At 40.3% G+C, this 12,963-nt stretch overlaps 1 protein-coding gene across 9 annotated transcripts in view; it reads left to right on the top strand.

Annotated features, from left to right (window-relative positions):
* The window catches only part of AMOTL1 (angiomotin like 1), a 134,250-nt gene that overhangs the window by 66,961 nt on the left and 54,326 nt on the right, over positions 1 to 12,963 (top strand). For all 9 annotated transcript variants that reach the window (XM_005309157.3, XM_042856028.2, XM_065581568.1 and 6 more), the window contains one exon: positions 7,880 to 8,168. In XM_005309157.3, the coding sequence (XP_005309214.1) occupies positions 7,880 to 8,168 (289 nt within the window). The remainder of the gene's footprint in view (positions 1 to 7,879; positions 8,169 to 12,963) is intronic.

Genomic DNA, 12,963 nt, shown 5'->3' with positions numbered 1-12,963 from the left:
CCCAACTGTCTCTCCTGAATTCCTAGTTTAAAGCTCTTTTCATCAGTTGTGCCAACCTTCATTCCAGAAGTCTCTTCCCCTCCCTGCTCAGGTTGAATCCATCCCATGAGAACAGTCCTATGTTGGTGAATGCCTCCCAGTGGTCTAACACCTCAAAGCCCTCCTCATAGCACCATTGTGCGAGTCATCCATTGATCATCATAATCTTGTTTTGCCTCTGTTCTCCTCCTCCAGGTATAGGTAGAATCCCACTGAAGATCACGTATCAGAGGGATAGCCGTGTTAGTCTGTATCCACAAAAACAACGAGGAGTCCGGTGGCACCTTAAAAACTAACAGATTTATTTGGGCGAAAGCTTATGCCCAAATAAATCTGTTAATCTTTAAGGTGCCACCGGACTCCTCGTTGTTTTTACTGAAGATCACCCGAGCTTTCATTTCTTTAAGCTTCTTCCTCGGCCTGGTGTAGTCTTCCTTAATGCACCCTAACGAGAATCTAGCGGTATTCTTTGTCCCCATGTGAAGAACAATCAGTGGATTCTTGCCTGCTCCCATTAGGATCCTCTTCAGCCTTAGGTCCACATTCCATATATTGCAACAGAGGGTCCTGTGGCACCTTTGAGACTAACAGAAGTACTGGGAGCATAAGCTTTCGTGGGTAAGAACCTCACTTCTTCAGATGTGAAGAAGTGAGGTTCTTACCCACGAAAGCTTATGCTCCCAGTACTTCTGTTAGTCTCAAAGGTGCCACAGGACCCTCTGTTGCTTTTTACAGATTCAGACTAACACGGCTACCCCTCTGATACTTGATTCCATATATTAGCTCTGGGCAGACAGCACATGCTTGTATTCTCCAGATCAGCTCTGGTGACAGGCCTTTCTGTTCTTCTTAGTAGGAAGTCCCCAGTCACGTAGACCAACTGTAAGAGGCCAATCAGTTGGCATGGCTACTTCCACCTTTTCATGTTCTCTGTATGTATAAATATCTTCTTTCTGTGTGTTCCATTCTATTCATCCGATGAAGTGGGCTGTAGCCCACGAAAGCTTATGCTCAAATAAATGTGTTAGTTTCTAAGGTGCCACAAGTACTCCTGTTCTTTTTGCAGATACAGACTAACACGGCTGCTACTCTGAATCAAATCCCCTTAGAAACTCAACCATAGTTTCTAGCTGCATCTCCAAACCTCTGGCCTTCTCTTCCTTTAGGTCTCTCAGGCAGCACTTCATACAAATGAAGCACCTTTCAAGTACCCTTTCCAGAAGATTGTACATCCTGCAGCTTCCACATCTAGTTACCTTCATTCCGTGGGTCACTACCACTGCTGCCTCTGTAGCTGTCATAGCCTTCCCTCCTAAATGCCTGTCAAAAAGGAAAAACAAACAAACCATAAAACTATCCTGACAAGACTAAAAACGTGCAATCACTAGGAAAAGAATTATAATGGAAAAAAATGAGAGCAAAGCTGGTTGAAAAAGATTTCAAAATTACCAAGGGTTCCAAGTGGACCTATTTTTCATAATGTTTTAAACTGAAAAATTAATCAATTTTTTTATCAGAATCATTATTGAAATTTTTCATTCCCCAAAGCAGAGTTTTATTATTTCGTATCAAAAAATTTCATTTACCAAAAAACCTGGTTTTCAGTAAACAAAAAAATGCCACTGAGTTCTAAAACAATTTTGACAAAAGCGTTTACAAATATTGATAAAAACACGACTGGAAATTTTGCAAAAAGTGGAAAATATCTATAATTTTGATGATTTTTCTTGACGAGTCATTTTAAAAAATAGGCAGTTTTGTCATGAAAAACCTTTTACACAGGAAATTTCAGCCAGCTGTAATACAGAGTAAAATCACCATCTAAAAAAATAAAGGAAAATCATTGGCATTTGTGTACCCTATTAGTCCAAGGGAGCTCAACTCTGTTGACTTCCTGGGCACAGGGCAAGCTTGGTTCATTTCTTTATTCATTCAGGCATTAACTAGAGGGTTTGGATATGGACTGTATTTAACCTCATCAGGGAATCTTATTTTTTCTAACTGCCAGTTTGCTTTTTGGATTGTTGTGTTATATGTATTGTACATACACCCAGAAGTTTAACAGTGGGTTCAGTTTTAAAAAACTTCAAAGGAAACCTGGGATAAATGGGACTTGTAAACAGTAAAGAACAAACTATTCATCGGTAATTCATTATGTTTACCAGCCACACATCAAAAGAAGCGACATAAATTGTACAAGTTCAAGATGGAAAATACTTATGAGAACGTCCAATACACTCTGGCCTGTGCAGAATCTATGGCCTGATTCTGCTCTCACATGGCTGTGAATCAGGAGTAACTTGGAGTGAATAACTTGAAAATCAGGAATGACTGAATTAACTGGGCCTGCTTCTCCCCTCACTTCTCAATGTAAACCTAGACTGGCTGAAGCCAACCGAAAAGTGCAAAACTAATATGAGGTTAGAAATCCCCAAATAGGACAATCAGGGCTTAACCAGTATAGTTAGAGTAGGTACAGCTCACCTAGTTTGGATGCAGGTATATCAATATATAGGTGCTTTATACCAGTGTAGCTATTCCGGTACAGGAAGGGGAATTAACTATACTGGTAGAAGTCTCCTTTAAGCTGGTATAACTATGTCCACACTAAGGCTTTTACCAGGATAACTATTTGGGTAAAATAAACACTAATTGAAATAATTATATTGATAAAACTATTAAGTGTTAGACTAGGCCTCACATAAACTAGTAACGCTCCATTACTAGGTTGCATTTGGAAATATCTGACATGTTCATAATATTGTATGTGACATTTCATTGCTCAACCCAGTTTATAATATTGGTCATACTATTTTTATATTGTTAATTTTTTGAAATAAAAAGAAATTTCAGTTCCCTGACGAGGACAGGATACTGGCAGTTTCCTCTGAGGTTTTACAAAGCAGAGTGTGATGAAGAAAAGGGCAGTAACAAAATGGCTTCAGCAGGCGATCTTTAGGAAATGTGGTAGTTCTTGTTTGGAGTACAATCTCAGACTTACTTAATGGTGTTAAGGGGAAGCTTTCAGGAAAGGGAAAGAGTGTGGATAAAACTAAGGGACAGATTTTCTGCTGGTGTAAAGTGGTGTACACCTGAGAAGGGCTGGACAGTAATTTGGGGCTGTAAATAAGCACACTAAATGCTTCTGCTGAAGTGATCAGTAGTGAGATAGTTAACAATGTTTACATTTACACTGCCACCTTTCAGTGTCACAGTTAATGACCCATTGAGATGAACAAAGCAGCTCAAACCTCTCAGAACGGTTGTTTCAGGCTGTCTGCAGACTCTGGAAGACAATACTGAACCAGTTTAAACTTGGTTCACATTTTCTAAGTTATCTTCACAAAAATAGAGGTCAAATGCTGCAAATGTCATGGTTGTGGAATTGCGGGCTATAATGAAAATTGTATCCATGTAACTACTTGGGTCCATAGATTATCACTCTAGAGGAGGATTAAATTCTGTTGATGACCTCTAATTCAGTGATATCCCACCTTACTATGTGCTGAGATATTTGAGTTTATAAGGAAGTCTCAGGGGTCAAAATAAATCGTTCCCAATCTAGATGTAAACCAGTGAACAATAACTGAGGTCAAAACGTGACTCCTGGTCCCTGTCTCAGGGGCATACAGTCTAACATCTGAAGGCCACACCGTTCAGTTCACAATAACTGGTTGACCAGGTATAGGTCCAACCTCAAACACTATTGCAAAGGAATGAAAGGCCTCCCCCACAGCACGTGCACCCGCATGCACAGTCCTTTCCTTTCTCTGATTTTGCTGGTGATAAGGAGACAGATGTGGCAGAGCAACATAACATTCCAAGCAGTATCACCTGTGATCCTGACCCTTCCACATAAGGGAGCACTGCGCACCCTTCAGCCCAAGCAGGATACATCATGTTTACTTCCCATTACTGTATAATCAATACTGAGAACAGTGTTGCTATAACTTCCCAGCCCCTATGATATCATCACTGATATAGCAGGGTAGGAGAATTCCCAGTTCCAGACAGTGTTTCATTTAGTTAACAATGGCTTTGCTTGTTGTAGCTTCCCTTATTTCTTTTCCCCTTGATGCTCTGTGACCTCGCTTTAGCATCAAACATTATGTGGCATATGTGGGATGGGGCATGTAGTGTGAGGAGGCCAGAAGGAGGGGGTTCTGCTAGCAACATTGAAGCAAAACTATAGTATAACAATGGCAGCAAATCTATTTCCTGATGTATTTGGTGCCTATCAGAATTCTACTTTCCTGGCACTGACCTGCTTTCTTGTGGCAACTTAATCGTTAGTGAATTAGCAAATAAGTTTTAAAAAATTCACTAATGTGATGATGTACTCAGCACACAAAGTAGCCTCATGAGTGTTTACTGGTTAAATCTGCCCTGCCGCCCATTTCCATCCCACTTGTGTAATGACACCTTTGCTGCTTCAGGACATTTCCTATTCAACCAGGTTCTGTCCATCAAGGCATAAGCTAAGATACTTGTGAATTGCCTTTTTATTAGGCTCTGGAGAGCTCTTTACTATTTGGACCTTTGCTTTTAGGTAGGATTTTCAAAAGCATTCAGTGTTGGTCTAACTCTGCACCCATTGAGGTCAATGGTATGTTGATTCCAGTGGGAGCAGAATTAGCCAATGCTAAGTGCTTTTGAGAATCCCATCTTTCCCTCCTTGTGAAGCACCGTACACTATGAAAACAACATCGATCACAGGTATTGTGTATTTAGCAAAAAGTATGGTGTACACATAATAGTATTAATAGATTTTAAGGCCAAAAGGGATAATTATTACCTCTTGCTTAACACAGGATGCAGAAATTCACCCAGTGATTCCTGCATCGACTCCAATAACTAGTAGTTATCAGAGAATTTATCTTTCAGCAAAAGTAGCCTTGATACAGCTGCAGATGATGGAGAATGGGTAATTGGAAAGGAATGATGATCCAGTGGTCAGGATGCTAACCTGGGACTTCGGAAACCCAGGTTGATTCCCTGTTCCATCACAGACTTCCTGTGTGTTACTGGGCAAGTCACTTAGTCTCTCCATGCCTCAGTTCCTTATCTGTAAAATGGGGATAATATATAAGAACATAAGAATGGCCATACTGGGTCAGACCAAAGGTCCATCCAGCCCAGCATCCTGTCTGCCAACAGTGGCCAACGCCAGGTGCCCCAGAGGGAGTGAACCTAACAGGCAATGATCAAGTGATCTCTTTCCTACCATCCGTCTCCACCCTCTGACAAACAGAGGCTAGGGACACCATTCCTTACCCATCCTGGCTAATAGCCATTAATGGACTTAACCTCCATGAGTTTATCTAGTTCTCTCTTAAACCCTATTATAGTCCTAGCCTTCACAATCTCCTCAGGCAAGGAGTTCCATAGGTTGACTGTGCGCTGTGTGAAGAAGAACTTCCTTTTCTTTGTTTTAAACCTGCTGCCCATTCATTTCATTTGGTAGCCCCTAGTTCTTATATTATGGGAACAAGTAAATAACTTTTCCTTATTCGCTTTCTCCACACCACTCATGATTTTATATACCTCTATCATATCCCCCCTTAGTCTCCTCTTTTCCAAGCTGAAAAGTCCTCTTTAATCTTTCCTCATATGGGACCCATTCCAAACCCCTAATCATTTTAGTGGCCCTTCTCTGAACCTTTTCTAATGCTAGTATATCTTTTTTGAGATAAGGAGACCACATCTGTACTCAGTATTCAAGATGTGGGCGTACCATGGATTTATATAAGGGAATAAAATATTCTCCGTCTTATTCCCTATCCCTTTTTCAATTATTCCTAACATCCTGTTTGCTTTTATGACTGCCGCTGCACACTGCGTGGACGTCTTCAGAGAACTACCCACGATGACTCCAAGATCTCTTTCCTGATTAGTTGTAGCTAAATTAGCCCCCATCATATTGTATGTGTAGTTGAGGTTATTTTTTCCCGTGTGCATTACTTTACATTTAGCCACATTAAATTTCATTTGTCATTTTGTTGCCCAATCACTTAGTTTTGTGATATTTTTTTGAAGTTCTTCACAGTGTGCTTTGGTCTTAACTATCTTGAGCAGTTTAGTATCATCAGCAAACTTTGCCACCTCACTGTTTACCCCTTTCTCCAAATCATTTATGAATAAGTAGAATAGGATTGGTCCTAGGACTGACCCTTGGGGAACACCACTAGTTACCCCTCTCCATTCTGAAAATTTACCATTTATTCCTACTTTTTGTTCCCTGTCTTTTATCCAGTTCTCAATCCATGAAAAGATCTTCCCTCTTATCCTATGACAACTTAATTTACGTAACAGCCTTTGGTGAGGGACCTTGTCAAAGGCTTTCTGGAAATCTAAGTATACTATGTCCACTGGATCCCCCTTATCCACATGTTCGTTGACCCCTTCAAAGAACTCTAATAGATTAGTAAGACATGATTTCTCTTTACAGAAACCATGTTGACTTTTGCCCAACAATTTATGTTCTTCTATGTGTCTGACAATTTTATTCTTTACTATTGTTTCAACTAATTTGCCCGGTACTGACATTAGACTTACCAGTCTGTAATTGCCGGGATCACCTCTAGAGCCCTTTTTAAATATTGGCATCACATTAGCTATCTTCCAGTCATTGGGTACAGAAGCTGATTTAAAGGACAGGTTACAAACCATAGTTAATAGTTCCGCAATTTTACTTTTGAGTTCTTTTAGAACTCTTGGGTGAATGCCATCTGGTCCTGGTTACTTGTTACTGTTAAGTTTATCAATTAATTCCAAAACCTCCTCTAATGACACTTTAATCTGTTACAGTTCCTCAGATTTGTCACCTACAAAGGACGGCTCAGGTTTGGGAATCTCCCTAACATCCTCAGCTGTGAAGACTGAAGCAAAGAATTCATTTAGTTTCTCCGCAATGACTTTATCATCTTTAAGTGCTCCTTTTGTATCTCGATCATCCAGGGGCCCCACTGGTTGTTTAGCAGGCTTTCTGCTTCTGTTGTACTTAAAAAACATTTTGTTATTACCTTTTGAGTTTTTGGCTCAGGGGTGTGGTGAGGATAAATACATTAAAGATTGTGAGACAGTTAGATACTATGGAGATGGGGACATATAAGTAGCTAAGATAGAATTACCCTCACTGTTAAAGAACTGCACTTTATTTCCAGTCTGAATTTGTCTAGATTCAACTTCCAGCCATTGGCTCTTGTTATACCTTTATCTGCTAAATTAATGAGACCTCTATTGTCAGAAAACATATCCCCATGTAGATACATCTAGACCATGATCAAATCACCTCTTTGTTTTCAGTAAGATCAATGATACATTAATGCATCTGAATATAACTCACCTATTCATACAATCATTATGAGGTCTCTCATTGTAAAACGACTTTGATGATTCGAAAGAATTGATCAGGGTGGTCCAGCCAGCCGTTTTGCAGCAGTCTGTCCTTTGCTAGGCTAAAGCTATTCAGGAACATCACATTGCTCACCTCATTTCCTCCCATCTTCTGATTCAGCCTATCAGAATTCTGCTCACCGACTTGCTCCAGGCAGGTAATGGTTGAAGGATGAGGAATATATCGTTTATTTTTAAATTAGCATCCATCAGCCAGTGCTCCTGAATTATGTTGGTGTCTGAAGTCTGTGACACTAAGGAGTACAGTTGTGATTTATATTATGGTACTGCTTAGAAATCAGGGTCCCATTGCTAGGTGCTGAACAAACTTGTAGTAAAAAGACATGCCTTATCCCAAAGCCCTTACAATCTAGATGGCTGGTATATTTTCAGGGCAGTTTTTCTGGGCTGGTATAATTCTTTTCCCGTATTTGCTTTTATTTAGCCGACAATGTCAACCTGCTTTTCCATCGGTGCCGGTACAGCAGCACAGTCCAATGTCCTCCCAGGCCTCCTCCATTACTGGCCCACTGCACTCAGCAACCTTGCCACCGCTCCCATCAGCTGTAACTGCCCAGCCTCCACCTGCGACTCCACCAAGCCAGCAGCTCACGCCTGATGCATATGCCATTGTGGAGCGAGCGCAGCAAATGGTGGAGATGCTGTCGGAGGAGAATCATGTTCTGCGGCAGGAGCTGGAGGGATACTATGAGAAGGCAGACAAACTTCAGAAGGTACGTGGAACGTTCTCACAGGGTATAAAAGACGCAAGCCCCTATTATATATAAGCACTATTACCCTCCTGGGCACAGGCGGTGATCTAAGTAATCCTTCCTAACATGAGGCACTCAGATTGCCTAACACAGCCTGTGGTTCCTATTGTCGCCACGTGGGCCCTCTGTAAGTCCTTGCCAGTCATTGGATGGACTGTGATTCCAATACAGTAGGCTATGCAGACTCCTTTGCCATGAAGATGTTACTCAAAAGGCGTACTGTGTTTTCTTTTCTTGGGAGCATCTACTTCTTCTTTCTTGGGAGGGATAGCTCAGTGGTTTGAGCATTGGCCTGCTAAACCCAGGGTTGTGAGTTCAATCCTTGAGGGAGCCACTTAGGGATCTAGGGCAAAAAATCAGTACTTAGTCCTGCTAGTGAAGGCAGGGGGCTGGACTCAATTACTTTTCAGGGTCCCTTCCAGTTCTGTGAGATAGGTATATCTCCATATATTATAATTTCAACATTTTTATGCCTGCCTTAGGAATGCAGCGCCTGAATACATGGCATTTTAAGCTAGCACCTTTTTACAGGTGTAGCATAATCAGCAACATTTTATACATATCTGAAGTGCAAAATATGTTTAGTGATCACAACAAAACCTGTCCTGTGTGGTCTTGTGCATTTTAATAGATTTGCAGTAGTCCTTCTTCTATCATAAGAAACAAACACACCAGTACTGTGGGTTGACTGATGTTTGGGCGTTTGATAATAAATCTTTTCTGAGGAGTTGTTTTTAAATTAAATAATAATAAAACAAACCCACAGAGCCCAGTTTTAAAACATGGGCACCTAAAGTTAGGTGCCTAAATCCATTTTTAAGGCCTCTACATAGGTGGCCTGATTTTCAGAGTTGCTTCATTTGACCTCATTACATACCCAATTTAATGGCACCCACACTGTGTAAAATAATTATTTAAAGATTTTGTTCATATTTCCATCACTGTGCCTGTTTGTCTAGCTAACTGTCTAAAGTAACAATAGAAGAAAATGGAGAAAAAGAAAATCGAGCAAGAAGATGATACATAAAAAAGAGACCCACTGCCAAAGAGTGGGCACTGGTGTCTGTCTCCTGTCCAGGCTAACAGTGGATTGCTTAACTCAGTGCTAGAATTCTTAAGGTCTGTTTTTAGAAAGTGGAGTCTGTACATATTAGGGCATAAACAATTACGTACCTACCTTGTGTTCAACCCCAGGATCACCTATAGGCTGTAACTCAAGCTGCTAACCCAAATTAAAAGCCACGTTGCCGTGTGTTCACTGCTGTTTTAATCTGAGTTATCTAATGTGGATTAGCAAACCCAAGTTAAGAACACATCTTTTTTTGCAGTATAAACATACTCTAAGTATAGGAAATACTGCAAATATAATAGTAATGTTACCTACGTCCAAAGGAAAATGCTGTGAAGATTTTACACCACTGCACAATCAACAGGACTTTTGTATATCCACTTTGAATTTCATGGGCCAGATTTTCAGAGAGTTGAGGCCAGAGGTCCAGCTCCATACTGAATTTTGTGTAAAGAGTTGTAAAGATTTTAATGGTGTCCTCTGTATGGCCTTCCTGGACAAAAAATATTCTTTGAATAAGTTGGATTCCAGATGTTGGTTTTACAAAGGCTGCTTTCTTTTATAAAATATATTTGAGTATGATGCACAAAAAATGTATTAATTTAAGAGTCTTACCACTCTACACTGGTTAGTAATTGCATTCTCTCTCTCTTTTTGGTGCTCTGGAAGTTTGTGGCATTAGGCCCTGAGGAAAGCACATGCTTAAGTCCCATGGAACTTAATTATGTGCTTAAAGTTAAACACGTGAATAAGTGCTTTCCTGAATAGGGACGCTTCCCTGAATCAAGGCCTTCATTGGTCAGTCATTTAAAAGAGCTCCATTTTCTTACGTGCTTTGATGTGATGGACAGACAAAGAAGAGCCAAATCCTTCTCTCAGAGGCTCCTGAGGTTCCTGTTGGACTTTGGTGGGAATTGTGAGTGTTCAGAACCTCTAAAAATAAAGCCACTCATTTGGGTGCCTAACTTAGGCACCTAAATCTGAAATTATTTGCTTTAACTTCTATGTCTTAGTTTCCTCACCTGTAAAATAATAATAATGTTTACCTGTTTCACCTGAGGGTTGTGATTAGTTAAATAATGCATTTTGGATTTGGAAATTGCTCCATGTTATTGAAATAAGACTGTATGTAATTTTTTCTAAGCAAAATGTGTCACTGAAAAATAATTAATAATAATTAATAATAACAATATCTAGCTTTTATAATGCTTTTCATCAGTTGATCTCAAAGTTCTTCACAATCCTTAGTGTATTTATCCTCACAAGATCCCGGTGAGGTAGGGAAGTATAATTATCCCCAGTCTACAGATGGGAAACTGAAGCACAGAGAGGCTAAATGGCTTGCCCAAGGTCACACGGGAAGTCTGTGGTGGATTGGGGAAAAGATGTTTGCAATATGAGGGACAGTTTTTCCTCCACCGATATTCAGAACAGAACAGAATAAAAATACTGGGGACTGAAAAGCAGACTGTGTTCCTGATGTGTATAGCACAGCTAGTAGTTTGTATGAACAGATTGTCCCTAAGTGCTGTCAAATTCTAGACCATGTTTGAATAGACATTTTGCAGTGAGTTACAAGGTGATGATTAATTCTGGTGTTGTTTGAAACATTGTCTCATTCTGACGTCTAAAAGAGCTGTTATCTTTTTGATATTTCATTTTTAGCTCACTTGTTCGTTGCTTTGATTTTTTCTTTCTTTCTTTGTTGTTGTTGACGATGACATTACCTCTTTGAAGCTTAATGATCAGGTTGGCATGGTTTCAACCAACGTCTCATCGTGTAGGTTGTTTGAGTGGGTTGGTATCAGAAGCCATCTGGGGATAGAAAGGATTGGGGATGAGGTGGGAGTTGAAAAGGAAATTGCAGAGCTGCTGAGAAACATGAGCATGATTTACTGGTGTTCCCCTTGTCCCCCTTTATCACTTTAAACAAAAGCAGCTTAGATGGAAGCTCTCCTTTGATCCTGCAGCAAGCCTGCCTCTGGTCGTTGCTGCTGGACCATGTGGAGGGACTTGCGTGGTGGAGTGTGTTTTGGGGGAAAAAAGATATCGAAAGAGATAAAAGGCATTGAGCAAGACTTCACTTATATGACTTAACAATATTGATCAGCACTAATAAGCTGTTAAACTACCAGGTTTTGTTAGTAAATTAATTTCATTGCAACAGGAACATTATGTAGCAGGTGGCCTTTAGGCAGGAAAGACTAACATGGGAGAATAGTTGTGGGGAGAAAGCCTAAGCCCTGGGAATCTGGAGAGGTAGGTTCTCTTTCCACTTCTGCCACAGACTTCCTGTGTAATCATGGGTAAGTCACTTCATCTCCTGGGGCCTCATCTGGAAAATGGAGATAACCAGGATAACATGAGGTCCCAAGGTGATGAGCTGTCTAAGGGGGAGTGGAGTAATGTGATCCAGGGAAATGTTGAGAAGGAGCATGGAAGTGATATTACCCCTGTATATGGCATTGCTGCGACTACTACTGGAATGCTGTGTCCAGTTCTGGTGTCTGTACCTTAAAAAGGATGTTGAATAATTAGAGAGGGTTCAGAAAATAGACAAGGAATGATTTGAGGTCTGGAAAACCTGCCTTCCTGTGAGAGACTTAGAGAAGCTCAATCTGTTTAGCTTGGTAAATAGAAGGCTAAGAGGTGGCTTCAACATGGTCTATATGTACTTACCTGGGGAGAAAATTTCTGATAACAGAGGGCTCATTAATCTGGCAACAAAGACATAACAAGCTCCAGTGGCTGGGAGCTGAAGCTAGATAAATTCAAACTAGAAATAAGCACTGATTTTTACATTAAGTGTAATTAACCAGGGTGTGCTGGACTCTTCATCACTTGAAGTCTTTACATTAAGACAGGATGTGTGTCTAAAAGATCTGCTCTAGTCCAGCCAGAAGCGATGGGGTGTCTCAAGAGCTGCTGAGTGAAGTTCTATAACTTGTGTTATGGCAGAGGTCAGGCTGGATGATCATAATGGGCCCTTCTAGCTTTGAAATCTATGCCTACTTTGTAAGGCACTATGATATCTTCAGAGGGAAGGCACTGTTGGGGTGTTATGTATTATTATAGAGTAAAAACCAACTAATTGAAGCATTGGTTTGATTCTGCAAAACTTGCAAGAACAGGCTTTCTCTTGAGATTTCTAGTAATTGTCATCCCATCCAAAACAGCCTTTCTTGTTAGATTTTGGTCCAAATTTTGGTTACAGAAGATGGAAAAAAAAAGTTGTCCTGACGTTTTTGAACTGCAGTAAAGATTCGGGTTGAATTTTGGACAAAGATTCTATGGGGTGTCTTATTTTATCCAAGCATGTTTGCCCATTGCCAGTTGGAAAGTAAACGATTGCTGATACCTCCAGTCTTAGTGCAGGAAAGAGTAAAAAATAAACTCTCTTCCTGTACAAGGTGGTTTTCTTACAGCAACAAAGTAATGTGGCAAGGTTTATTCAGAGTTATTTTGAGCTTGCAGTCTCTTGTGCTCGAAATGCTACTGTTATTTTGGTGTGTCTGAGTTGTGCTAAAGAGAAAGGCCACCTTTTAAAGATGATATTAGCTGAAAAATAATGCTGCTTCCTGGAGTTCTTGCTTTTTAAAAACAAAATAAAAAGTCAGGATACTAATCTGTGGTAGCACTAAGACAGTGTTTCAGATCATACCATGCTGCTCACATTACAACAAGCCC

The sequence above is a fragment of the Chrysemys picta genome, chromosome 1 (assembly GCF_011386835.1).
Source record: "Chrysemys picta bellii isolate R12L10 chromosome 1, ASM1138683v2, whole genome shotgun sequence".
Lineage (NCBI taxonomy): Eukaryota > Metazoa > Chordata > Testudines > Emydidae > Chrysemys > Chrysemys picta.
Note: the sequence above shows the minus strand (reverse complement) of the source record. Positions and strands in the feature narration are given on the sequence as shown.